At 39.9% G+C, this 21,019-nt stretch overlaps 1 protein-coding gene across 1 annotated transcript in view; it reads right to left on the bottom strand.

Annotated features, from left to right (window-relative positions):
- Nucleotides 1–21,019, bottom strand: part of epg5 (ectopic P-granules autophagy protein 5 homolog (C. elegans)) — a 62,320-nt gene that overhangs the window by 14,201 nt on the left and 27,100 nt on the right. Inside the window, exons 20-32 of the mRNA XM_057831982.1 lie at nucleotides 18,730–18,927; nucleotides 18,531–18,638; nucleotides 18,325–18,447; nucleotides 18,088–18,254; nucleotides 15,247–15,483; nucleotides 15,060–15,183; nucleotides 12,802–12,946; nucleotides 12,228–12,399; nucleotides 11,030–11,192; nucleotides 10,793–10,935; nucleotides 10,546–10,702; nucleotides 6,289–6,483; nucleotides 5,998–6,211 (exon numbers count right to left, since the gene is read on the bottom strand). Of these exons, the coding sequence (XP_057687965.1) occupies nucleotides 5,998–6,211; nucleotides 6,289–6,483; nucleotides 10,546–10,702; nucleotides 10,793–10,935; nucleotides 11,030–11,192; nucleotides 12,228–12,399; nucleotides 12,802–12,946; nucleotides 15,060–15,183; nucleotides 15,247–15,483; nucleotides 18,088–18,254; nucleotides 18,325–18,447; nucleotides 18,531–18,638; nucleotides 18,730–18,927 (2,146 nt within the window). The remainder of the gene's footprint in view (nucleotides 1–5,997; nucleotides 6,212–6,288; nucleotides 6,484–10,545; nucleotides 10,703–10,792; nucleotides 10,936–11,029; nucleotides 11,193–12,227; nucleotides 12,400–12,801; nucleotides 12,947–15,059; nucleotides 15,184–15,246; nucleotides 15,484–18,087; nucleotides 18,255–18,324; nucleotides 18,448–18,530; nucleotides 18,639–18,729; nucleotides 18,928–21,019) is intronic.

The following is a 21,019-nucleotide window of genomic DNA, read 5'->3' as shown; positions in this document are numbered from 1 at the left end:
TTTGATCTGGTTATAGGTTACATTTCTCATTTTTGTGGTTCTGCAAATCCTCAGTTCTGAATAAATTCTGATTATCACACTATTCATTTTTACTGTACCAATATTTAGAATACCATATTTTTCGGACGGTAAGCGCACCTGAGTATAAGTCGCACCAGCCATAAAATGCCCAACAAAGAGGAAAAAAACATGGCGGAAAACACTCAGGTGACTTGAAGTTCCGCTCTGAGACCCCCAATTTGGCCAACTTTCAAAATTGTCCGATATGCATGTGTGATACATCATTGGAAAGCTTAAAATCTCTATTTTCTGGGGGAAGAAAAATTTTGAACAGGAGGGCATTACAAAAAAAAATTAAACAGCCACACCCTATCTGGAGGTGAAAGCACGCGAGAGCAGAATTACAGACGCCATGACTTAACGAGATATTATCGCGTACTTACCTTGTTTCAGTCCAAAAACTCCATCTAGCATGTATCACCGAGTGTCAAGATACAGCTGTGAATGGCCACAGCTGGATTTTTTGGGGATTTTAAGGGTGAAACATGGTAATATAAAAAGGGTAGTGATGCAGAAATCGCAGACATCAAGAAGTGGTCGAGATGTTCTTTTTCATTTATTTACCCTTTTAAAGGTTTTTTTTTGTAATTTGTCTTTGTTTGGATCGATTATTTATCATCTAACATATCGGGGAAAATGCGACAGTAATAAAAAAATACAATTAATCAATAGTTATGAGGTAGATATCCGTGACTTTTTTACAGACTTTAAAAAAAAAAATTTTTTTAGACAAATTTTTTAAAGTCTTTTTTTTTTTATTTTTATTTTTAAACAAAATATTAGGCATCAATTAATGATTCTAAAATAAAAATCACAGACATTTTGATTAATAAATATTAGAGATGTCCCGATCCGATATTTGGACCGGATCGAACGCCGATATGGGCAAAAAAATGCACATTGGTATCGGATGGGCCGACACGGAAAAATTCCGATCCAGACTTCCGATTCAGTTTTTTTGAAAGTCCGCACCGATTTACATAATCCATTCCAGTTTTTGCTTTGGTTTCCGTAAAATCCGGTCCGCATTTTACGGCACACTTTCAACAAATTACATTACCGTCTCCCAATTTACCGAGAGACTTTATCGGTAAAAATGTCAGCTGTGTGGGATCATTTCACCTTAAAGGACGACAAAGACGAAGCAGAGTGCAACATATGCCACAATAAAGTCAAGCGTGGTGGTAAAGCTGTAAGAAGTTTTAATACAACCAACCTAATCAAGCATTTAGCGAAATATCACCACAAACAATATAAGGAGTATGTTAAGAAAACTGAAGACAAAAAGAAAGGTCCTACGCAACTAACACTGGTAGAAACTTTTGCTATGCGTGACAAACTGGCTCTCGACAGTCCCAAAGCCCAGGGAATAACAAGAGTCATTGCCGAAGAATTCATTCTGGATGACGAGCCATTGTCACTCGTGAGTAAAGACGCACCATCCAACACTTAGAACCACGGTACAACATGCTGAGCCGTCATTACATCCTTGAGCGATTCGGCCGTGGAAGATTCAAGAACGATTCACAAACATCCAAATTCCGATTATTGAAATATGTCAAGTAAAGCGGAACTAATACACAGTGCGGTCTTCAGGACGCAATGAGAAACAGAGCGCGTTGCGTCCCGAGAGTAAACATCATGCTTGTCATAGACCCGGGTAATGCCAATGCTCAACTCACGGCTTTAGCTCAACTCATGCCACTGGATAAAAAACACAAGAATACCTACTGATGCTGACAGCCGCTACATACTACGTCAACATCGTTTCACTGTAGATGATAGATATCAGATGTATATAGAACTAGATGCAAGATGACAGACTCGACGGCGTTAGCAACATTGAAGTATGGAAAACTAGTTGCGTTAGTAAACGGCCGCCATCTTAAAGCAGGAGACTTCCCTCGTAGGCTGTTGTGACCCTTCCAAATTATATTTTTATCTAAAATACTCCTAAATCGGCAAAATCTTGACTTGAATCATTTTCAAAACAGTTTTAAAACTTTCACATGTCGAAAGTAGACAGAAGGGAAATTATGGAATAATTTGAGCAATTTTAACAACTTTAACAGTTGATTCGCAAAATGAAATGAATTGAATGTAGTTTAAAGCTGCTGATACAGAATTGGGACTTGAGTATTTTATTTACTGTTTTAAAATGTTAACTTGTACTGAAATAGTCCTTTATTTAAACCTGAGAGGCTTTTTATACAATTATTGTAACTAATGCACGAAACATTAAAAGCATCTAATAGCTTGGGGGGGTTTGTGGGATTTTCCACTGAGGTTGTTTGTGTGTTTTGCTTTTTTAAGACGGTTTACAATATTATTTGCACGTTTTACTGACTGACTATGCCATTTCTGTTTGTGATTTATAATGTTTTGTGTTTGTCGTTGAATAAACAGGTCAGTTTTTTGTTACCAACTGTTGTGTGTTATTCAAACTCACCTAATGGCGTACCGCAAGCAACACGTCACTTCCGCTCATTAATATTCATGACATTAGCTACTGTTGCTAAGTAGGGAGAAGCCACCGTTTGTGGCCATCGTGTACGAAGGAGATGTTTACAGAGCTAAGCCTACCAATTCTCTCCGAAAATGATGTGCCTGGTGCCAAATTGACCGGCAAAGATGTGGAAGAACATAAAAATGTTTAGTTAAAGACATGGCTTTAGAGTCGAAGGCTGAAAAAGACGAAAAAAACGAGCCGACCTGAGCATAGCTTTAGCTTTTTTATCGACGCGACTGACAATAACATTCTCCTGTTTCAACAAGCTATCCTTTACCATCAGCCCTGTCTTTCTTATATATCCTCTGGTTGTCCTACGTATCTTACCGTTCTTGGGGGTAATTTAGTTAGCTTTGTGTAGCGATCGCAAATGCTACTCAGTGACAGCCAACGAACACTTTTAATTTTTTCATTGATAACACATCTTAATCCTATAGTTTATTTACACTTCCCCCTTACTAAAGTTTTTTTTTTTTTTTAATATATATATATATATAACAGAAACGGTAACAGTGGCAGTCAGATGCCATTGTAATTCTTTTCAGGTCATTCATTGTCAGACAGAAGCAGTACGGCACAACGTTACGCTATAAAAATAGATTAAAAATATAAAAATGGCTTACCTCTTTGTCCTCTGAAAGACCATGCCAACCCAACATAATGTTTACTGCATATGAAACGTGAATGGATTCGCCGAGCTGGTGTTAAAAGTCCGCGCAAGTTGATTCGGTCTTCACATTTTTTCCTCCCGAGTTTTTGGTTTCCAGAAACGTATGAAGAAAACATCCTTCAAGTGTCGTAATGTCTAGAGTAGTTTCTACAAGTTCCAAAAAAGCAATGCGTGATCGGCATGTTCGTTTTTGAAAGATTACCGGAGAAAAGTAGCACTAATTGTGTTGTGTCTATGCGAGGGCGGGTCTATAATGTGGCTTTACTACCGCTTTACGATGCGACGTCACGGTGTAAAAATAGCCTGCGTGCAGTACGCCATTCACCTGGCTAGTTGTTATCAATAGTACTAAAACTCTTTTCAACATGAGTCTGACAACTAAGTAAGGAGGCTAAATAGGGATGGGAATCGAAATCCGATTCCAATTCGGAACCGGTTCTGAGTGTTTCGAGGCCTCGACATCACATTGAAAAAGCCTTAACGATCCCTTTAACGATTCCTAAAGACGCGTATTGCGTCGTGACGTGTCTTGTTGTCCAGACGCATCAAACTAGCATGGCGCCAAGAACCACTCGCTCCAAAGTTTGACTAAACTTCACCAGGAAAGAGTGTGAAAATGAAAGGTTACGACGGGTAAGCACGAGCATTGCAGCCATAAACATAAAAATGACAGCACGTAGGTTCAAACGCTCGAAAGTGTGTCCTCACTTCACGAGGAAAAATTACAACAAAGCGACTTGCAGTCATTGCAAGGTGGAGGTAACTGCATCGGGAGGGAATACGACTGCGCTGTCCTCACAGAAAGGCTAAAGCTCAGTTCTGGCTATACAGCTAGCTAAACTCCCAAATGACGATGTAGAAGACGTTGGTATAATTTGCTGACTTTATTCAACCATCACTTGAAGAGTGAAAGTAAGAATAGATGAATGAAATGAATGAATGAAACAAATCAATTTCGTCCCCAATAACAAACAGGTTTGCATCAACGTAAATCAGCGATGATTAGCTGCTAATAACAGTATGGTTAGCATTCGTTCGCTAGCATTAGCACATCGTTCAAACCACTACACAACTGGATTTAAGTGTCCGATCGCGAGTGGAAACACAACAACAACAACAACACAAAAGATGATACATACAGGCGTTGCCTCTGTAGATATTAACATTAACAAAGAACGTAGGCTCGTAGAAGTGTTTCCCTCTCTCACTTTGCTCGCTCACTCGCTTGGATGCGGCATTTCCTCAATCGTGTTATTTATTTCCTGGCCTTTTTCCTTGAAGAATTCAGAGAGGGTTATTTGGTTATTATCTATTTAATTAATAGTGTTTTTATTATTAATTATTATTATTATATTATTATTTTTATTTTTTTTACTTTCATTCCGTGAAGAATCCAGAAAGGGTTATTTGATTGTGGCTTTCTGAAAAACAATAATTTTTTACATTTATGCACTTCTGCAATCGTCACACTTTTTCTGTTACAAACTGACCCCGGCCCCTCATCAGAGAAGGGAAAAGTTATGTGGCCCTCACAGGAAAAAGTTTGAGGACCCCTACTTTAACACATATTGCCAAAGGCAGAACAACAACCTATCTGCCAATATATACCAATATTTTTTATTTCTATTAGATAAATGTTTCAGTAAAATGTTACACATTCTTGTGTATTTGCCACTTACTGCCACAGTTAACATTGAGGCTTTGGGCCTCTTTTGATTTTGTTGTGAGTTTGTAAGGTTGTGAGTTCTGATTAAACAAACTCGATACCAATCAAAACGTTTGTTCTTTTTCCCCAAATTAGAATCGATAAGAGAATCGATAAAGAATCGAATCGTTAAGCAATATCGATAATGGAATCGGAATCGTAAGAATCCTATCAATTCCCATCCCTAAGGCTAAATAACTTTAACACATGCTCAGATAGGCCGGTATCGGTATCGGCCAGTATCGGTATCGGATCGGAAGTGCAAAAACCTGGATCGGGACATCCCTACACTGTATGTATAATATTCATAGAGTATGTGTTGTAGTAGTTAGTGAAAGAAAACTATAATTCATATTTTAAAAAAAAACAAAAACATTGACAGCTATAGTATAATGTGTGATAAAAAGCATACCGGCATGCATCTTTCTATATAGGTTATGGAAACTTCTGGTTTCATCTGTGAGTCAAATCAGATGTCCTCGGAGTACTATTGCATGGTGGCTGAGGACGGCTATTATAAGCAGTGGCTTGCGCTCATTGTGTTCATTGTGATGGTTTGAAAGGAGTAGGAAAGTTGTCTTATCCATGAAAGGCGAACTACAGTTTGGACTTTTCATTAATTGCAGAGCAAATATAGAGATTACAGACGGCTTAATTTGCATTCACACGAACATTTGCGCTTCAACAACAATGAATATTTTTTCTTGGTAAAATGTTTGAGGAATACTATAATCCATTTATCCAATATTTTTGCAAGCTTGAAAGATGAGTGGATGGCACTACTTCAAAGAGATGACTATGTGTTTTGTTTCTACTCCAAGGCACATTACCATGCGAATAGCGATTAAAGGAAAATATGAATAAATGGAAAGCGAGTCTCGAATATGATTCACTGGTGATAATACAAACCTGTCCATCAATTGTTTTGCTAGCTTTTTAAACACTAATTCAATTCAAAATGCTGACAAATAGAAGCATTTTTATCCGGTCAGAGAAGACTACCTAACCTTGACGATTCACTCCCTTTATTTCCATGCAAACAGATACACTTACTGGTCATAAGCAGACGCAGGCAGTCACTGTAGTGGTCAGGGAAGTGGTGGCGTAAAAGCAAGGTCCAGTGTTTGGTGAAAAGGTGAAAAGGGGTGAGAAGTTCCTGTTCGGGTTCTCGGCCGCATACACAAAGGCCTCCATGGACGAGTTCTAGTAACTGGGTCCTCTCGGAAAATACGGGATGAGCTTCGTTCAACCAGTTGGACAAATCAAACTGAAAAATGATGCAAAAGGAAAGTGAAATAGAGTGGCTACTTTTGTGCATGAGATATGTCCACAGATTGGTCCAACCTTTGTGAGTAGCATGAAAATGACGTCTGCACTATCAAGATGTAGTGATGCCACTACGTCTTGGTAGAGTGAGACCATCTGGCCAGGCGCTGCGTTAGGCGTGAAGAAAGGAGAAATAAGAGGGCAAAGACGTCTCTGTTCCAGGATGGTCTTCAGGACACGGTTACATTCTTCAGGATTACCCTGGATGAAAACCTTCAGAAAAAATAGGACTAATATTATTACTTTTTTCACCAGGGATGTCATGTGTCAATTTTCTTAAAGGGAACCTCGGACTTAAAGACTTGTAGGCTCTAATAAGCCACAATTGTTCTGTTTTACTAAAATATATTATTAGAAACACATATACTATTGCCATTGATTTAAAAATCTGTAATATTTATTACATGTTTTGACCTCCGAAGGATGCCATGTTTTACGCGTGCAATGCACGCTGGGGCTGATGACACGGTTGGGCTGGACAGGGAGAATAGCTGAGAATAACCCTAGCAAGCGAAGCTAATATGACAACTGGCATTAATTTGTCATATTCTGCTGCTGGTCAGATTGTTTTGTTACAGAGCTGTGGGATGAGTTCCCAACGTCGTACCTGCATCCAATTTCAGCTCATCAGCAGTGTCTTTAAACCGATCCTAGGCGGCTTGCCGAGATATTCACTTGCTGCCATTTCACAGTATGTACATCCCTTCGCTGCTAGCTGCATCATTGCCTTGTTTTTTTTAATTTGTCTCCCTCTCACCGCAGTTTTCCCTCATTTTTTTTTTTTTTTAATTGATCCTGACCGGCGGCTGTAGCGCAGTTGGTAGCTTGAGTTGTCCTAGGTCAGCGGTTTGATTCCAGGCTACAACTGCCCACTGTCGAAGTGCCCTTGGGCAAGGCACTAAACCCTTACTTGCCCCCAATGGGTTGGCAGCGCCTTGCATGGCAGCAGCACCATTGGTGTGTGAATGTGTGCGTGAAAGAGTAAATGTGTGCTAATGTAAAATGCTTTGGGCATTGTAAGAATGTAGATAAATGCGATATATAAGTACTCTCCATTTACAGTGTGGCAAATAAGTATTTAGTCAACCACTAATTGAGCAAGTTCTCCCACTTGAAAATATTAAAGAGGCCTGTGATTGTCAACATGGGTAAACCTCAACCATGAGAGGCAGATTGTGGGAAAAAAACCCCCAGAAAATCCCATTGTTTGATTTTTAAAGAATTTATTTGCAAATCATGGTGGAAAATAAGTATTTGGTCTATACCAAAAGTTCATCTCAATACTTTGTTATGTACCCTTTGTTGGCAATAACTGAGGCCAAACGTTTTCTGTAACTCTTCACAAGCTTTTCACACACTGTTGCTGGTATTTTGGCCCATTCCTCCATGCAGATCTCCTCTAGAGCAGTGATGTTTTGGGGCTGTCGTTGGGCAACACGGACTTTCAACTCCCTCCTCACCCCGTGGCGTGAAAATGATAACAAGAACAGGGAGCAAAAATCCCAGAACTACACGGGGGGACCTAGTGAATGACCTACAGAGAGCTACTATCAGTAACAGAATGCGCCACCAGGGACTCAAGTCCTACTGCCAGACGTGTCCCCCTGCTGAAGAAAGTACACGTCCAGGACCGTCTGCGGTTCGCTAGAGTGCATTTGGATGATCCAGAAGAAGACTGAGAGAATATGTTATGGTCAGATGACACCAAAATAGATCTTTTTGGTAGAAACACAGGTTCTCTTGTTTGGAGGAAAAAGAATACTGAATTGCACCATACCCACTGTGAAGCATGGGGGTGGAAACATCATGCTTTGGGTCCGTTTTTCTGCAAAGGGACCAGGACGACTGATGTGTAAAGGAAAGAATGAATGGGGCCATGTATCGAGAGATTTTGAGTGAAGATCTCCTTCCATCAGCAAGGGCATTAAAGATGAGACGTGGCTGGGTCTTTCAGCATGACAATGATCCCAAACACACAGCCAGGGCAACAAAGGAGTGGCTTCATAAGAAGCATTTCAAGGTCCTGGAGTGGCCTAGCCAGTCTCCAGGTCTCAACCCCATAGAAAATCTGCGGAGGGAGTTGCAAGTCCGTGTTGCCCAACGACAGCCCCAAAAGATCACTGCTCTTGCGGGGATCTGCATGGAGGAATCGGCTAAAATACCAGCAACAGTGTGTGAAAAGCTTGTGAAGAGTTACAGAAAACGTTTGTCCTCCGTTATGGCCAACAAAGGGTACATAACATTGAGATGAACTTTTGGTATTGACCAAATACTTATTTTTCACCATGATTTGCAAATGAATTATTTAAAAATCAAACAATGTGATTTTCTGTTTTTGTCCACATTCTGTCTCTCATGGTTGAGGTTTAACCATGTTGACAATTACAGGCCTCTCTAATATTTTCAAGTGGGAGAACTTGCACAATTAGTAAATACTTATTTGCCCCACTGTACCTACTTTCACGGACCCTTTTTGTGTCTCACTTTTTCGCAATCTTGTGATTTTTGTGTGATCAACACACCCTTTTATGCAATCCCTATGTTATTGTTGTCTGCTTGCTGTCTGAAGTGAGCAGCGTTTTCTAATTCCGTGGTCAAGCAGGCCGCACTTTCTTTTCAGTTGCGTTTCCCTTTCAGGTTTTACCGCACACAGACAACGCATGTGGGTTGTGATTGCTTTCTCAGGCAAATCATGACTCTATATGAGGTAGTCCTGTGGTATACTAACTCGTCTTTAGCACGGGACATTCAGGTTTGAATCTCGCTGGAGACCTTTATGCAATTGCTTTTGTTGCTGGTTTTGTGAAATATCAACAGTGCTTTCCGGCTCATCACTTTTCCCCTCAGGTTCAAACTAGAAGGACAGAACCGACAACATGTTTATGTCGCTAACGAGTGACACTGAGAAGTAAGGCAGCGCTTCCCAGTGACGTCACCGCCATGCGTGCACTGTGTCGTCAACAACCGCGACCTACTAGTTAAACTAATTTTTTCAAAATTTATAAAAACGAAACCATTAACGTGATCCTCTAACTTAAATACATGTAGGCTCTAATAAACCACAATTGTTAAAGTGAACCTCTAACTTAAATACATGTAGGCTCTAATAAACCACAATTGTTCTCTTTTACTAAAATATGTTGTTAGAAACACATAAAATGTTAAATCAATGGCAATATTTTATTACATTTAGTCAATATTTTGACCGTTAGCTGGCGCCATGGTTTGCGGGCTGGCAGTGATGACGTCATTGGGATCTTTCCAAATGTGTAACGTGTTCAACAATTGCTTATTGCTGCCTAAACTCGCGAAGTAAAATGCCACGATTTGGTGCTTTTGTATGCAATTTCCAGTCAAATGGAAACAAGGGAAGTGAAGTGAGTGGTCCAGGTGGAATTATTATTTTTAGTGAATAAATGTGCATAAGTGGAAGTTTCTCCCCGTTTTTGGTCCCTGTATGCAAGTGTCCTACCCACCACGCGTTACAACTGGCGCCCGAACATTTTTCCTGGATCCTCAGTCAAGTAAGGGATCCGTCTATTTTCTGGATCCGACGGTCCCGCCGCGTCTGCAATATTGGTTTCGGATCTGTCCATTTTTTTGATTCGTCGGTCCCACAGCGGCTTTTCGGATCAGTCTATTTTGTGGAATTGACGGCATGATCGCGGCTGCGACATTGACATGGGATCGGTCTAATTCCTGGATCTTCGAGTGAGTAAAAAACGCGGATTTGGATTACTATTGCTATCTTTTATGTTGACTTTTCTTCGTGAGAGTTTTCCCCAAATCATACTAAATAATTAAAGCACTATGGCATGCTACAGTGACGACAGTGACTCTGACGTGGACCTTACAACACTGTAACTCAAATGTAACAACAAATATAACTCATACTAACATTATCTTTTAAGAATTACTTGTCTTAAAAATAGAGGATCCCTTTAAGAGGGGTTTGAATATCAAATTATTATATCTCATACTAACATTTATCTTTTAAGAACTACAAGTCTTTCTGTCTGTAGTTCCTGGTTCCCTTTAAAGCAACATGGATAGAGAATGGTCTCAGAATAACTCAATTCTTTTGTTTTCACTTTAATTTCTCTGTGATGAGCAAATTAATCTTAATTCAACTCTTCTAGACATATGGGCGAAGTGGGTTGTGTTACTAGCATTGGCAGAGGTCTGAATTTTACTAAATGCTATTTTTATGGATATGAGTTGAGTATACGTAGTAACCAAACAGCCTGACCAGAACGTGTGTATGTGTGTGTCTACCTGTCCCAGGATCTCCACACAAGACGAGAGGTACTGGCGTGTTGGTGGATGTCGTAATGTGTCTTCACACACAAACGACACCACCTGGTAGAAGGCTGATACGCCAACATGATGCACTGATGGGGATTTCTGGGATTTGTACATGTTCACAAGAGCCCTGCGCACATTCATAAACAAACAATTTTAACGTTAAACGTTTTGTGTAACGTTTGTTATTTCAAAAGAGATAACAGATTATTATAATCACGTAATAAAATTCTCTGTGTGGACAGCAGCCTGAGCCAGGCTTTGAGGAGGAGGAGCCATAGCGTCAGTATGGAGGTTCTTGATGTCCCTGCGTAGTGACGTTATCTGAGTCTGCACCGCCTCCTGTCTCTGGACACACTCACACTGAACATAACACAAAGGGTCACACAGGTGAACAATTCACAGCAAGGCAAAGACATTGGTAAATGTTTCTGCAGCGCAGCGAGAGTAGTCATACTGTGACGCTGATATTAGCTGGACCCTGGCATGGTTGCCCTCCTTTTCCTTTACATTCCAGGCTCATGGTCACTTGCTCTGGTCGGTTCTTGTAAAGCAGAGGCAGACTTTCCAAAAGCTCCTGTTCCATGGCCACCTGCTGGGCTTCTCGTGATACCGCACTCCTGACACCACAGACACATATCTGGTTGGTGGTTTGTGTGTCAATGTGGCACATAAACATAACCGTGTATCATTTAAATATGCCATAACAGTTTTAAGGTAGGGATAGACCGATATAAAGACCGGCTGATATATCGGGCCGATATTTGGAAATTTGACCAACAGTATATCGATGTCGGCCTTTTTTTTAAACCGACCGGCCAATATAAAAAAGTCGAATTAAAACTAGGGATCACGCCATTTTTCAGAGGATCGGAATCGGGGGAAAACAATCGTGTTTTTAATACAATCGTGTTTTTAATTAAAAAAAAAAAAAAAAAAAAAAAAGTTTTTCTGCTTCATGCTCGCACAGCCTCACGCTCCCTCCTGCTGCTCTTCTTGGTCAGGACTGCACTGCGAGTTTTGCTTGTTAAAGTTAACGACGATTGACAGGAGTTGAAGCTTTGATCTTGCCAGAGAAGCGTGGCAGTGCTACCTTCAAAGACGCCGATTGTGTCAATCATCATTTCGCTTGTTAAACACTTGCTGTGGCAACTCATTGTGTATAAGTGAGCAGTGTGAACGGATTGAATTGGACTCACTCAATGAAGCATTTAATAAAGACAAGCATTTTTCTACACTATTCTGGTTAACAATAATTTGCATTATAAAGGCGGCACGGTGAGACAGTAACATGTTTTTTTTTTAATTTTTTTTTTTTACACGTTTCATTAGAGCAATGTTTAATCGGCATGTTCGTTTTTGAAAGATTACCGGAGAAAACTAGCAGAAATATAATGGTTTGTAATGGAGGGCGTGTCTATAATGTCCCACTTCCGCTTTACGATTCGAATCACCGTCTAAAAATAGCATTCGTGCGGTACGCTATTAACATGCTTTAGGCATTTCAATGAACTTCAGTGTTTGCATTATTCAATTTTTTCCGCCAATTTTTACACTTTTACTGCAAATGAATATCGGCCCCTCTAACACTAATAATAATCGGTATCGGTCCTGAAAAACTCATATCGGTCGATTTCTACTGTATTTTAAGGTACCTGGCTTGGTCCTGCAGTATGCTGAGATCCCGTTGAAGTAGGTCAGCAGCAGCTTTGGAGTCAGAGAGACAAACGTTGGGAACCTCAGGCACTGGAGATTTCATGTGTTGGAGATCGGGAGGTGGAAGTGGCACCGGATGCTTCTGCAAGTTGGACTGGATACGATCCTTTGCTGCAGAAAAAAAAAAAAAGAGTAACAGCAATTTAGCACTTTTATTGGTGTTGAATTGTAATGACTTTTGCCAAAAAAACAAACATGTTGGTGTTAAGCCAGCTTTCCAACACTTTTAAATGTCAATAAAATGTGTTACAATGCTATTCCAGACAATGTTTCTGTGAGAATCCCAGCATTGTAAACGTCTATAAGAAATTTGTTAAATTTAAAGCATATCTTCAATATCGTTTAGTTTCTCCAAACAAGTAGTTTCAATTTAAATTGAAAAATTTCTTGCATTACTCTGAAAACTGTCAAGTTAATGAAAAGTGCAGAGCAAACAGTGCAGGAAAAACATGCTCCAACTGGGATTCTCTTTCAATAAACCTATAGGTAATGATTTGTACTGTTCCTTTGTACCATTGCTGGAGCTCGTATAGTCAGTCAAGCTGGAGTTTTGGGTTTGAAGGAATGATGGCTCGCTCTGCACCTTCTCCCACATGGACAGTACCTCCTTCTTTTCATACTGCAGACGCTCTTGGTCGATATATTCCAGCCACAGTTCCTGAAGAATAATAATGTTTAAATATGACGTGGTAAACAGAACTGTTATTGATTCAATATTTGACAATTTCCTAACCCTTTCAAGCACAAATTGTTTTTTTTTTCTTCTTCTTTTCATTGGCTGCCATTGACAGCGCTAGACATCCAATCTTTAATTTGACTGGGAGGGGCAAATGATTGATGATGATGATGATGAACAAGTTTATGTCCACTTCCTGTTGATTTGGGGACATTTCCCGTTGCTATCATGTCACTTTGGGCTGATTTGGAGACATTTAAGGGACAAGTCCTGTTAATATCAGGTCACTACCTGTTGATTTGGGGACATTTCGGGGAGGTGTCCTGTAGGGCTGCAACTAACAATTATTTTCATAATCGATTTAATCGGACCATTAATTTAATGATTAATCGATTCATTGGATGAATGTCACTTCTTTCAATTACCTTCACTATTTACCTTGAAGTTGTTTTTGGCATGTTGTAAGCAGCAATGAAGACAAAATGGATGACTATTTCCTTCAACTGTATAGATTATCAAATTTGTACGCAACTAATTTATTAATCGATTAGTTGTTGCAGCCTTATTAAGAAGCTATTTTAGACGGGGCAAGATGTCCGAAAGTTGGCAAAAATGTGAATTGTTGCTTTCCAAGGTAAAAGCAGATTTTTGTTCATGTCCTACCTTGCCTTGACAAAAATTTAATGGAGAAATCTGATAACATTTACAACTGAGAAGTTTTGTATATGTTATAATTTCAAGAATTTAGACAAGTTTAAGGTGAAGAAAGTCCTAAATGTTTAATCGGTTATCAAAATACCGTACTGGACCGAATATAAGACGGTGTTTTTTTGCATTGAAATAAGATTGAAAAAGAGGGGGTCGTCTTATATTCGCGGTCTAAACGTTACACCCATTCACGACCAAGTTTACCAGTTTGCATTATTTTATTGCAATATTTTTCCTTATTCAGATTTGTGTCAAGACTACAGTTGCAGTTAGACTTCACTTTGATGGTTGATGCAGTTATTGCAATTTTGTTTCATCACAATAGATTGGTTTATTTACATTTCAAAAACCAGAAGCCATTAATTTACGAGTGTGATTTAGTTTATATATTTAAATGTTCATATATTAAGATTTGAATGAGGCAAAATAACATGCTTTTTCTCTCAAATATATGGTTATAATCATTTTTTTCGGATGTACTGTAATTATTTTCTGTATAAAAATTAATTTGGTGTTCAGAAAGTCTTTTTTAAACTTGAGTCTTGAAAAAGAGGGGGTCGTTTTATTATCAGGGCCGTCTTATATTCGGGCCAATACGGTAGTTGTCGATTAATTCGCTAATGGATAGTTGTCGATTAATTGTCGCACCTATAACTTCCCGTTGTTATCAGGTCACTTCCTGTTTATTGATTTGGGGACATTTCGGGGACACGTCCTGTTGTAAACAGGTCACTTCCTGTTGATTTGGGGACATTTCGAGGACATAACCTGTTGCATGGCTGTCAATGGCATCGACTTACTTGGGCGCCAGTTGAATGTCCATGGGCTATAATGGTATGTTTTTGATCAAAAATCACAACCACACATGTTTTTCTGCCATTGAAAATGAATGGGAAATTTGGACGTACATGCCCGTCAATGGCATGGACGTGAATGGTTGTCAATGGCATGAAATTACTTGGGCGCCAACTGAATGTCAATGGGTTGTAACAGCAAATGGTGAAAAATCACAAAAACCAATGATTTCCTCCCATTGAAAATGAATGGGAAATTTGGACGTACATGGCTGTCAATGGCATCCCGTTAGAAATGAATGGAAAAGTTTTTACGAATTTTGCCATATTTTTTCCTTAGCCTTGCAAAGCCCCATCCAATAATAAAGTTCTAATAATATTCAACTTTTTTTTTAACGACCAAAAATAGTCACTTGCCTTATAAAGCGTTACGCTCTTTTAAGTGTCAAAAAAATAAAATAAAATAAATTAAAAAATAAAAGAATAAATGACCAATAAATAGTCGCTTGCTCTATAAAGCGCTAAAGGTCTTAAGTGTCAGCTTTTCTGTCAACTGTCCCTCAAAGGGTTACAGAACTAGCAGACAAACTGACCTGTTGCTGCTGCATAACCTGGGCAAGTCTGTGTGGTTCATATTCGGGTGGAAGAGAAGGAAGGTAAATTTCCTGCTTCTGCAGAGTTTCATCATCCAACCACAGGGCAAAAACACCAAACAACCTGCAAAAACGTGAAAGAATGTTGGAAATATTGTAATAGCTCAAAGTATAGCAGGTAACCAACCTGACCAACTCTGTGTGTAGCTGGGGAGAGGTGAGGTAGGAGCGGCAGGGGCTACCAGGACGTTGGTCGCCATGGTTGCCTGCTGAAGATGTGCCTGTTGGCGGCACCCTTAGGGCCTGACTGGCAGCATGGTGGAAGTCCGATACAGTTTGTATTCTCTGCCTCAAGTCTTGTAGCAATGTGGCTTGAGAGGACGACTGGAAGAATCTTCGGCCAATGCATCCACCAGCAGCCAGTCTAAAGGATGCAAAGAGAAGGAAGTATACGCTGCAAAAACACACTTCCTTAAAACTAGTTAAATTCCCTTGTTTTCAGTGTAAATCTACTAGAAATAAGTGAAATTATCTGTAAATTTTATTCACATTTCTTGAAACTAACAAAAATAGCGAGCTAAAATAAGCTTAACAGACTTATTTTTGTCTAGTCCGCGTAGAGGAAAAGATGGATGATGTGTTGTTTCAGCCTGCCTGTGATTTCCGACTAGGGCGAAGGTTCACCCTTCAGCAGGACTAGGACCCAAATCATTCTCCTAAAGCAGGGGTCAGCAACCCTGGTCCTTGAGTGCCACTACCCAGCTTGTTTTCCCATGTCTCCCTCCTTTAACACACCGAGGGTTGGGCATCGTTTGAAATTTAGCGATTCCGATTCCACGTTTTGATTCCGGTTCCGAACGATTCTGGATTCTGATTCTTTTAAGAAGCAGGGTAAAAAAAATGCATAGTTTATATTAAAGTCTGAACTTCTCAAGGATTTCTTAAATTAAATGAACTTCTCACAGGGGTAATTTTAACTTATATATAAATATCAGTCTTTGAAATCGAGCAATTTTTTTCTGCTCGGCGTTCAGGGCATCGAAATAAGGAATCGAAATTTTAAAATTCGAATGATTCTGGGAGCATCGGCGTGTTAGAACAGGTTCCCATCGATGCCCAACCCTAAACACACCTGAATCAAATAATCATGATTGTTACCAGGCTCCTGCAGAGCTTGCTGATGAGCTGATCATTTGATTCAGGTGTGCCAAAGGAGGGAGACATAGAAAACAAGCTGGATAGTGGCACTCGATGACCAGGGTTGCTGACCCCTGTCCTAAAGCTATGCGTGAATGGTTTAAGGACAAGAAATTAAATGTGTTTGAATGCCATCATCAAAGCCTGGACCTTAATCCAATTGGAAATTTCTGGTTAGACTTGAGGACAGCCGTTCACAAGCGGAAACCATCCAACTTGAAGGAGCTGGAGACGTTTTGCCATGAGGAATGGGTAAAATTCCAAGTTTCAAGATGTGGCAAGCACAGAGATTATACAGAACAGACAGTGAGATGTGCACTGAGGGAAGTACGTATGTGAACACCCTGCAATTTTGTAAATTCTCCCACTTACAAATGATGACGGGTTTAAAAATTTTCATGGTAAGTGCTTGTCCGCTGTGAGAGACAATCTAATTATTTGTATTATACTGCTGCAAATTAGTTTTTGAACACCTGCCTATAAGCTAGAATTGTGAGCCTCAAAGACCTGTTAGTCACCTTTAAAAAGTCCAACGAAAGAGTGGAGGTGGACTTTTTGAGTCTGACTTTCTGACCTGTTTGAGGCGGTTAGCTGCATATAAACACCTGTCCACCCCATACAATCAGTAAGACTCAAACTTGTAACATGGTCAAGACCAAAGAGCTGTCCAAAGACATCAGAGTCAGATTTGTAGACCTTTACAAGGCTGGTCAGGGTTATGGGGCAATTGCCAAGCAGCTTGGTGATATAACATCCACCATTGGAGCAATTATTAGAAAATGGAAGAAGCTAAACAGGACTGTCAATCTCCTTCGGACTGGGGCTCCATGCAAGATCTACCTCGTGAGGTCTCAATGATCCTAGGAATGGTAAAGAATCAGCCAATAACTATACAGGAGGAGCTGTGACTACCATTTCCAAGGTTACTGTTGGTAATACACAAAAAGTCAGGGTTTAAAATCATGCAGGGCACGGAAGGTTCCCCTGCTCAAACTAGCACATGTCCAGGCCGTTTTAAGTTTGCCAATGACCATTTCGATGATCCAGAGGAGTTATGGAAGAAAGTAATCTGGTCACATGAGATCAAAATTGAACTTTTTGGTCTTAATTCCACTAATAAAGTTTGGAGGAAGAAGAATATTGAGAACCATCCCAAGAACACCATCCCTACTGTGAAGCATGGGAGTGGTAGCATCATGCTTCGGGGTTGTTTTTCTGCATACTGGACCAAAGAATTGCACTGTATTAAGGAGAAGGGGACCAAGGCCATGTATTGTGAGAATTTGGGGAATAACCTCCTTCCTACATACACTGTGATTTCTGGATTTTTTTTTTTTAGATTGTCTCTCACAATGGACAAGCACCCACCGTGAAAATTTCAAACCCGCCCATCCTTTCTCAGTGGGAGAAGTTGCAAAATGGCAGGGTGTTCAAATAAGTATTTTCCTCACTGTAATTGCAGCACGAGGTTGTTCTACAAAGTACTGATCTTTGGGGTGGTGAATAATTATGCACACTGAGGTCTTCTTGCCTTTTTGTTGTTTGCTTCACAATAAAAAATATCACATCTTCAAAGTTGTTGGCATGTGCTATACATGAAATGATACAAATGCTCAAATAATACATTTTTATTCTTAGTTGCGAGGTATTAAAACTTGAATTCCTTCGGGGTTAATACTTTTGACGACTTGAAAATCTGAAGTTGTAAATACGCAAAATACTAGAAAAACTGTTGGGAGATGCTTTTAAAATAAAAAGCACCACATTTAAGTTTGTTCTACTGTATTTAGTTGTACTGTATAGTTTAGTCAGATTAAAAGATGTGTCATACCCATAATCGGGACCGGGCTGCCTGAGGTACAGCTGTAGGAACTTCTGCCAAACCAGTGGTAAGAGGGGGTGGTCAGGGGGTGTGGCCAATGCCTGCCAGGCCCAACGGTAAACTTGTAGTCGCTGCAATGATGGGGTGACTGGCAACTTCAGCCTCTGCTGGGCCCTCTAGCTCAGACATCAAGCAAATTAGCTAAAAGTCATCCATCCATTCTGATAACAACATTCCCATTTGTACCTTTAAGGCTTGTTCTGGAGAGATACTCGGCTCTGACAAGAGCTCATTTTCAACACATCGTCTGAGCTGAGAGTCCTCCTCAAATGTGCCCTCCATGTTAAGCACCAGCCAGGCAAACCAAACCTAGCAACAAAGCAACACTAATCCTGTCAACAAGTGAGATCAAATAGCTTTTATGCAAATTTTTGGGGCTTAGAGACTCTTACTTCTGCACTCAGTGATTGTCCCTCTATAAAAGACGGTGTTGCATTTCCAGCAATCCAGCCTACCAGGGAGGAGAGCAGACCTCGATCTCCATGGTAACCCAAAGCATTCTGCAATAAGAATTCAAACCATGGCATTACCAACTTACACTGTTGGATCAGACGTGGACTTCCAACAATCATGAATGAATGATCCAAATACCTTATGCTGTTGGTGAAGGAGCTTCAGTAGACAATCCTCCTGATGATGTGTGAATGCCGCAAAACAGATTTGATCAATGAGGAACAACACTGTTTTGTCCCGGTACCATAGGTTCTGCTGGGTCAAAATCCCCACCCAAAACTCCAGCACAGCGGCAGCACCCACACGACTGGGCTGTGAACTCTCAACCACATGGCTCTGGAAGAAAAATATACATTTGTTTATGAATCAAGTGTGGAAAGACTCACAGTATATGCCGCATTTTTATGTCATAATATTTTGAACAAATCCGATTCATTTTGTTTGGCATCACAGTTTTGGCAGCTATTTCACATCAATTAAAATTGATGAATTCTTATTCCATGAATGCAATGTTAAGCCCCTTTCAGACTTATATCCCGGTAAATTCCTGTGTAAGGTGACGTGGGATTTGATTGTGTCATGGCTTTCAGACATGGTTGGCAAAAGCACGAACCCCAATTGCCACAACACGACAGCAAATGGCCCGCAGCACGAATGCAAAAGGCTCACAGCAGAATCACGCAGCACGACGGAAAGAGGATGACCCGGAATTAAAAAAAAAGACATTTACAATTCTTTTATTGGTAAATCTGAGGTCAGCTAGGTTTTGTAGATGGAGTATTATGCTTTTATTAAGATATTAATTTTAGCTTTTCCTTAGTTTAGCTTCCGCGGCTAATGGAGCGTACCAACTCTCTCAATAACAAAGGGGTGTACTAAGAACTAGCACGAACGTAGCACAAAGGAATGACAACTCTTAGGGACCATTTTGCAGTAAATGAGGAGCTTAGAGTGATGTCATCACTCGAAATTAATATCGCAAGCCCCCCAACTGCAAAATGGACGTGAATTTGTTTGTTTTATGATCGTGCTAGTTGTTTGGGACACCCCTCTGTTATTGATTGATTGGGCAATGTGTGGTAAATATTAATAATGTACTTCTCTGACTACAGCCATCCTCAAAACTATGCATTTTTACTGTACCAAAATTATTATTAGAAAATTTGAAATAAATGTCCTAAATGTGGACTTTGATCTGATTACAGTATTCACTTTTTTGGTACTGTAAATCCACAGTTCTGAATACGTTTTGGCCAAGGTTGGTGAATATTAGTAGTAGACCTCTCTGAGTACTCCCATACTCAAAACTAGGCATTTTCACAGTACCAATATTTAGAAAATTTGAAATAAATGTCCTAGATGTGGACTTTGATCTGGTTACAGGTTACAGTTCTCATTTTTGTGGTACTGTAAATCCAAATTTCTGATTACGTTTTGGCCAAGGTTGGTGAATATTAGTAGTAGAGCTCTCTGAGTACTTCCATACTCAAAACTAGGCATTTTCACTGTACCAATATTTAGAAAATTTGAAATAAATGTCCTAAATGTGGACTTTGATCTGGTTACAGGCTACAGTTCTCATTTTTGTGGTACTGTAAATCCACATTTCTGATTACGTTTTGGCCAAGGTTGGTGAATAATATTAGTAGACCTCTCCGAGTACTCCCATACTCAAAACGAGGCATTTTCACTGTACCAATATTTAGAAAATTTGAAATAAATGACCTAAATGTGGACTTTGATCGAGTTACTGGTTACAGTTCAAATTTTTGTGGTACTGTAAATTCACAGTTCTGAATAAGTTTTGGCCAAGGCTGGTGAATATTACTAGTAGACCTCTCTGAGTACTCCCATACTCAAAACTATGCATTTTTACTGTTCAAATATATAGAAAATGTGAATGCTGACGGGATGAGATCCAATACCATCCAAGCCGGTCATTCAATGACTCCTGGGTCACTGCACCCCCCCCCCCCCCGGATGCTATTATGATATTAATTAACCCTTTAACAGCGAATGTGTCGGATGCGACACGTTTACGCATATCATCTTTGAAGCCTCATAACGCTGTAATTACGTCACCTGCGTGCCCCTGGTTGCTCTCGTTTGAAAGTACGGAAGTTGATGTCCACACCAGTTTTTATTTGAAGTCAATCGACCAAGTAAAACGGGAGATAATGTCATTTGAATTTTATAGTTTTATTGCACTCATAAATATGCATTAAAACGCTGCATGGACCATGTGTCTATCTCCATATTTCCATCATTTCTTGTCCTTTTTTCAAAACCGAAAGCAGCACAAAAGACTACATATCCCAAGAGTTGTTGTGATGTCAAGAAGGACGAACCTAATATGAACATTTTTAATAAACTGACGAGCAAGGCGCCAACTAAGGGAAAGGAGACACGCGAAGCAAGCAACGGCCGG

This window comes from Corythoichthys intestinalis, chromosome 3 (genome assembly GCF_030265065.1).
Source record: "Corythoichthys intestinalis isolate RoL2023-P3 chromosome 3, ASM3026506v1, whole genome shotgun sequence".
Taxonomy (NCBI): Eukaryota; Metazoa; Chordata; class Actinopteri; order Syngnathiformes; family Syngnathidae; genus Corythoichthys; species Corythoichthys intestinalis.
The sequence above is the reverse complement of the archived record's forward strand: the minus strand, read 5'-3'. Positions and strand labels throughout refer to the sequence as shown.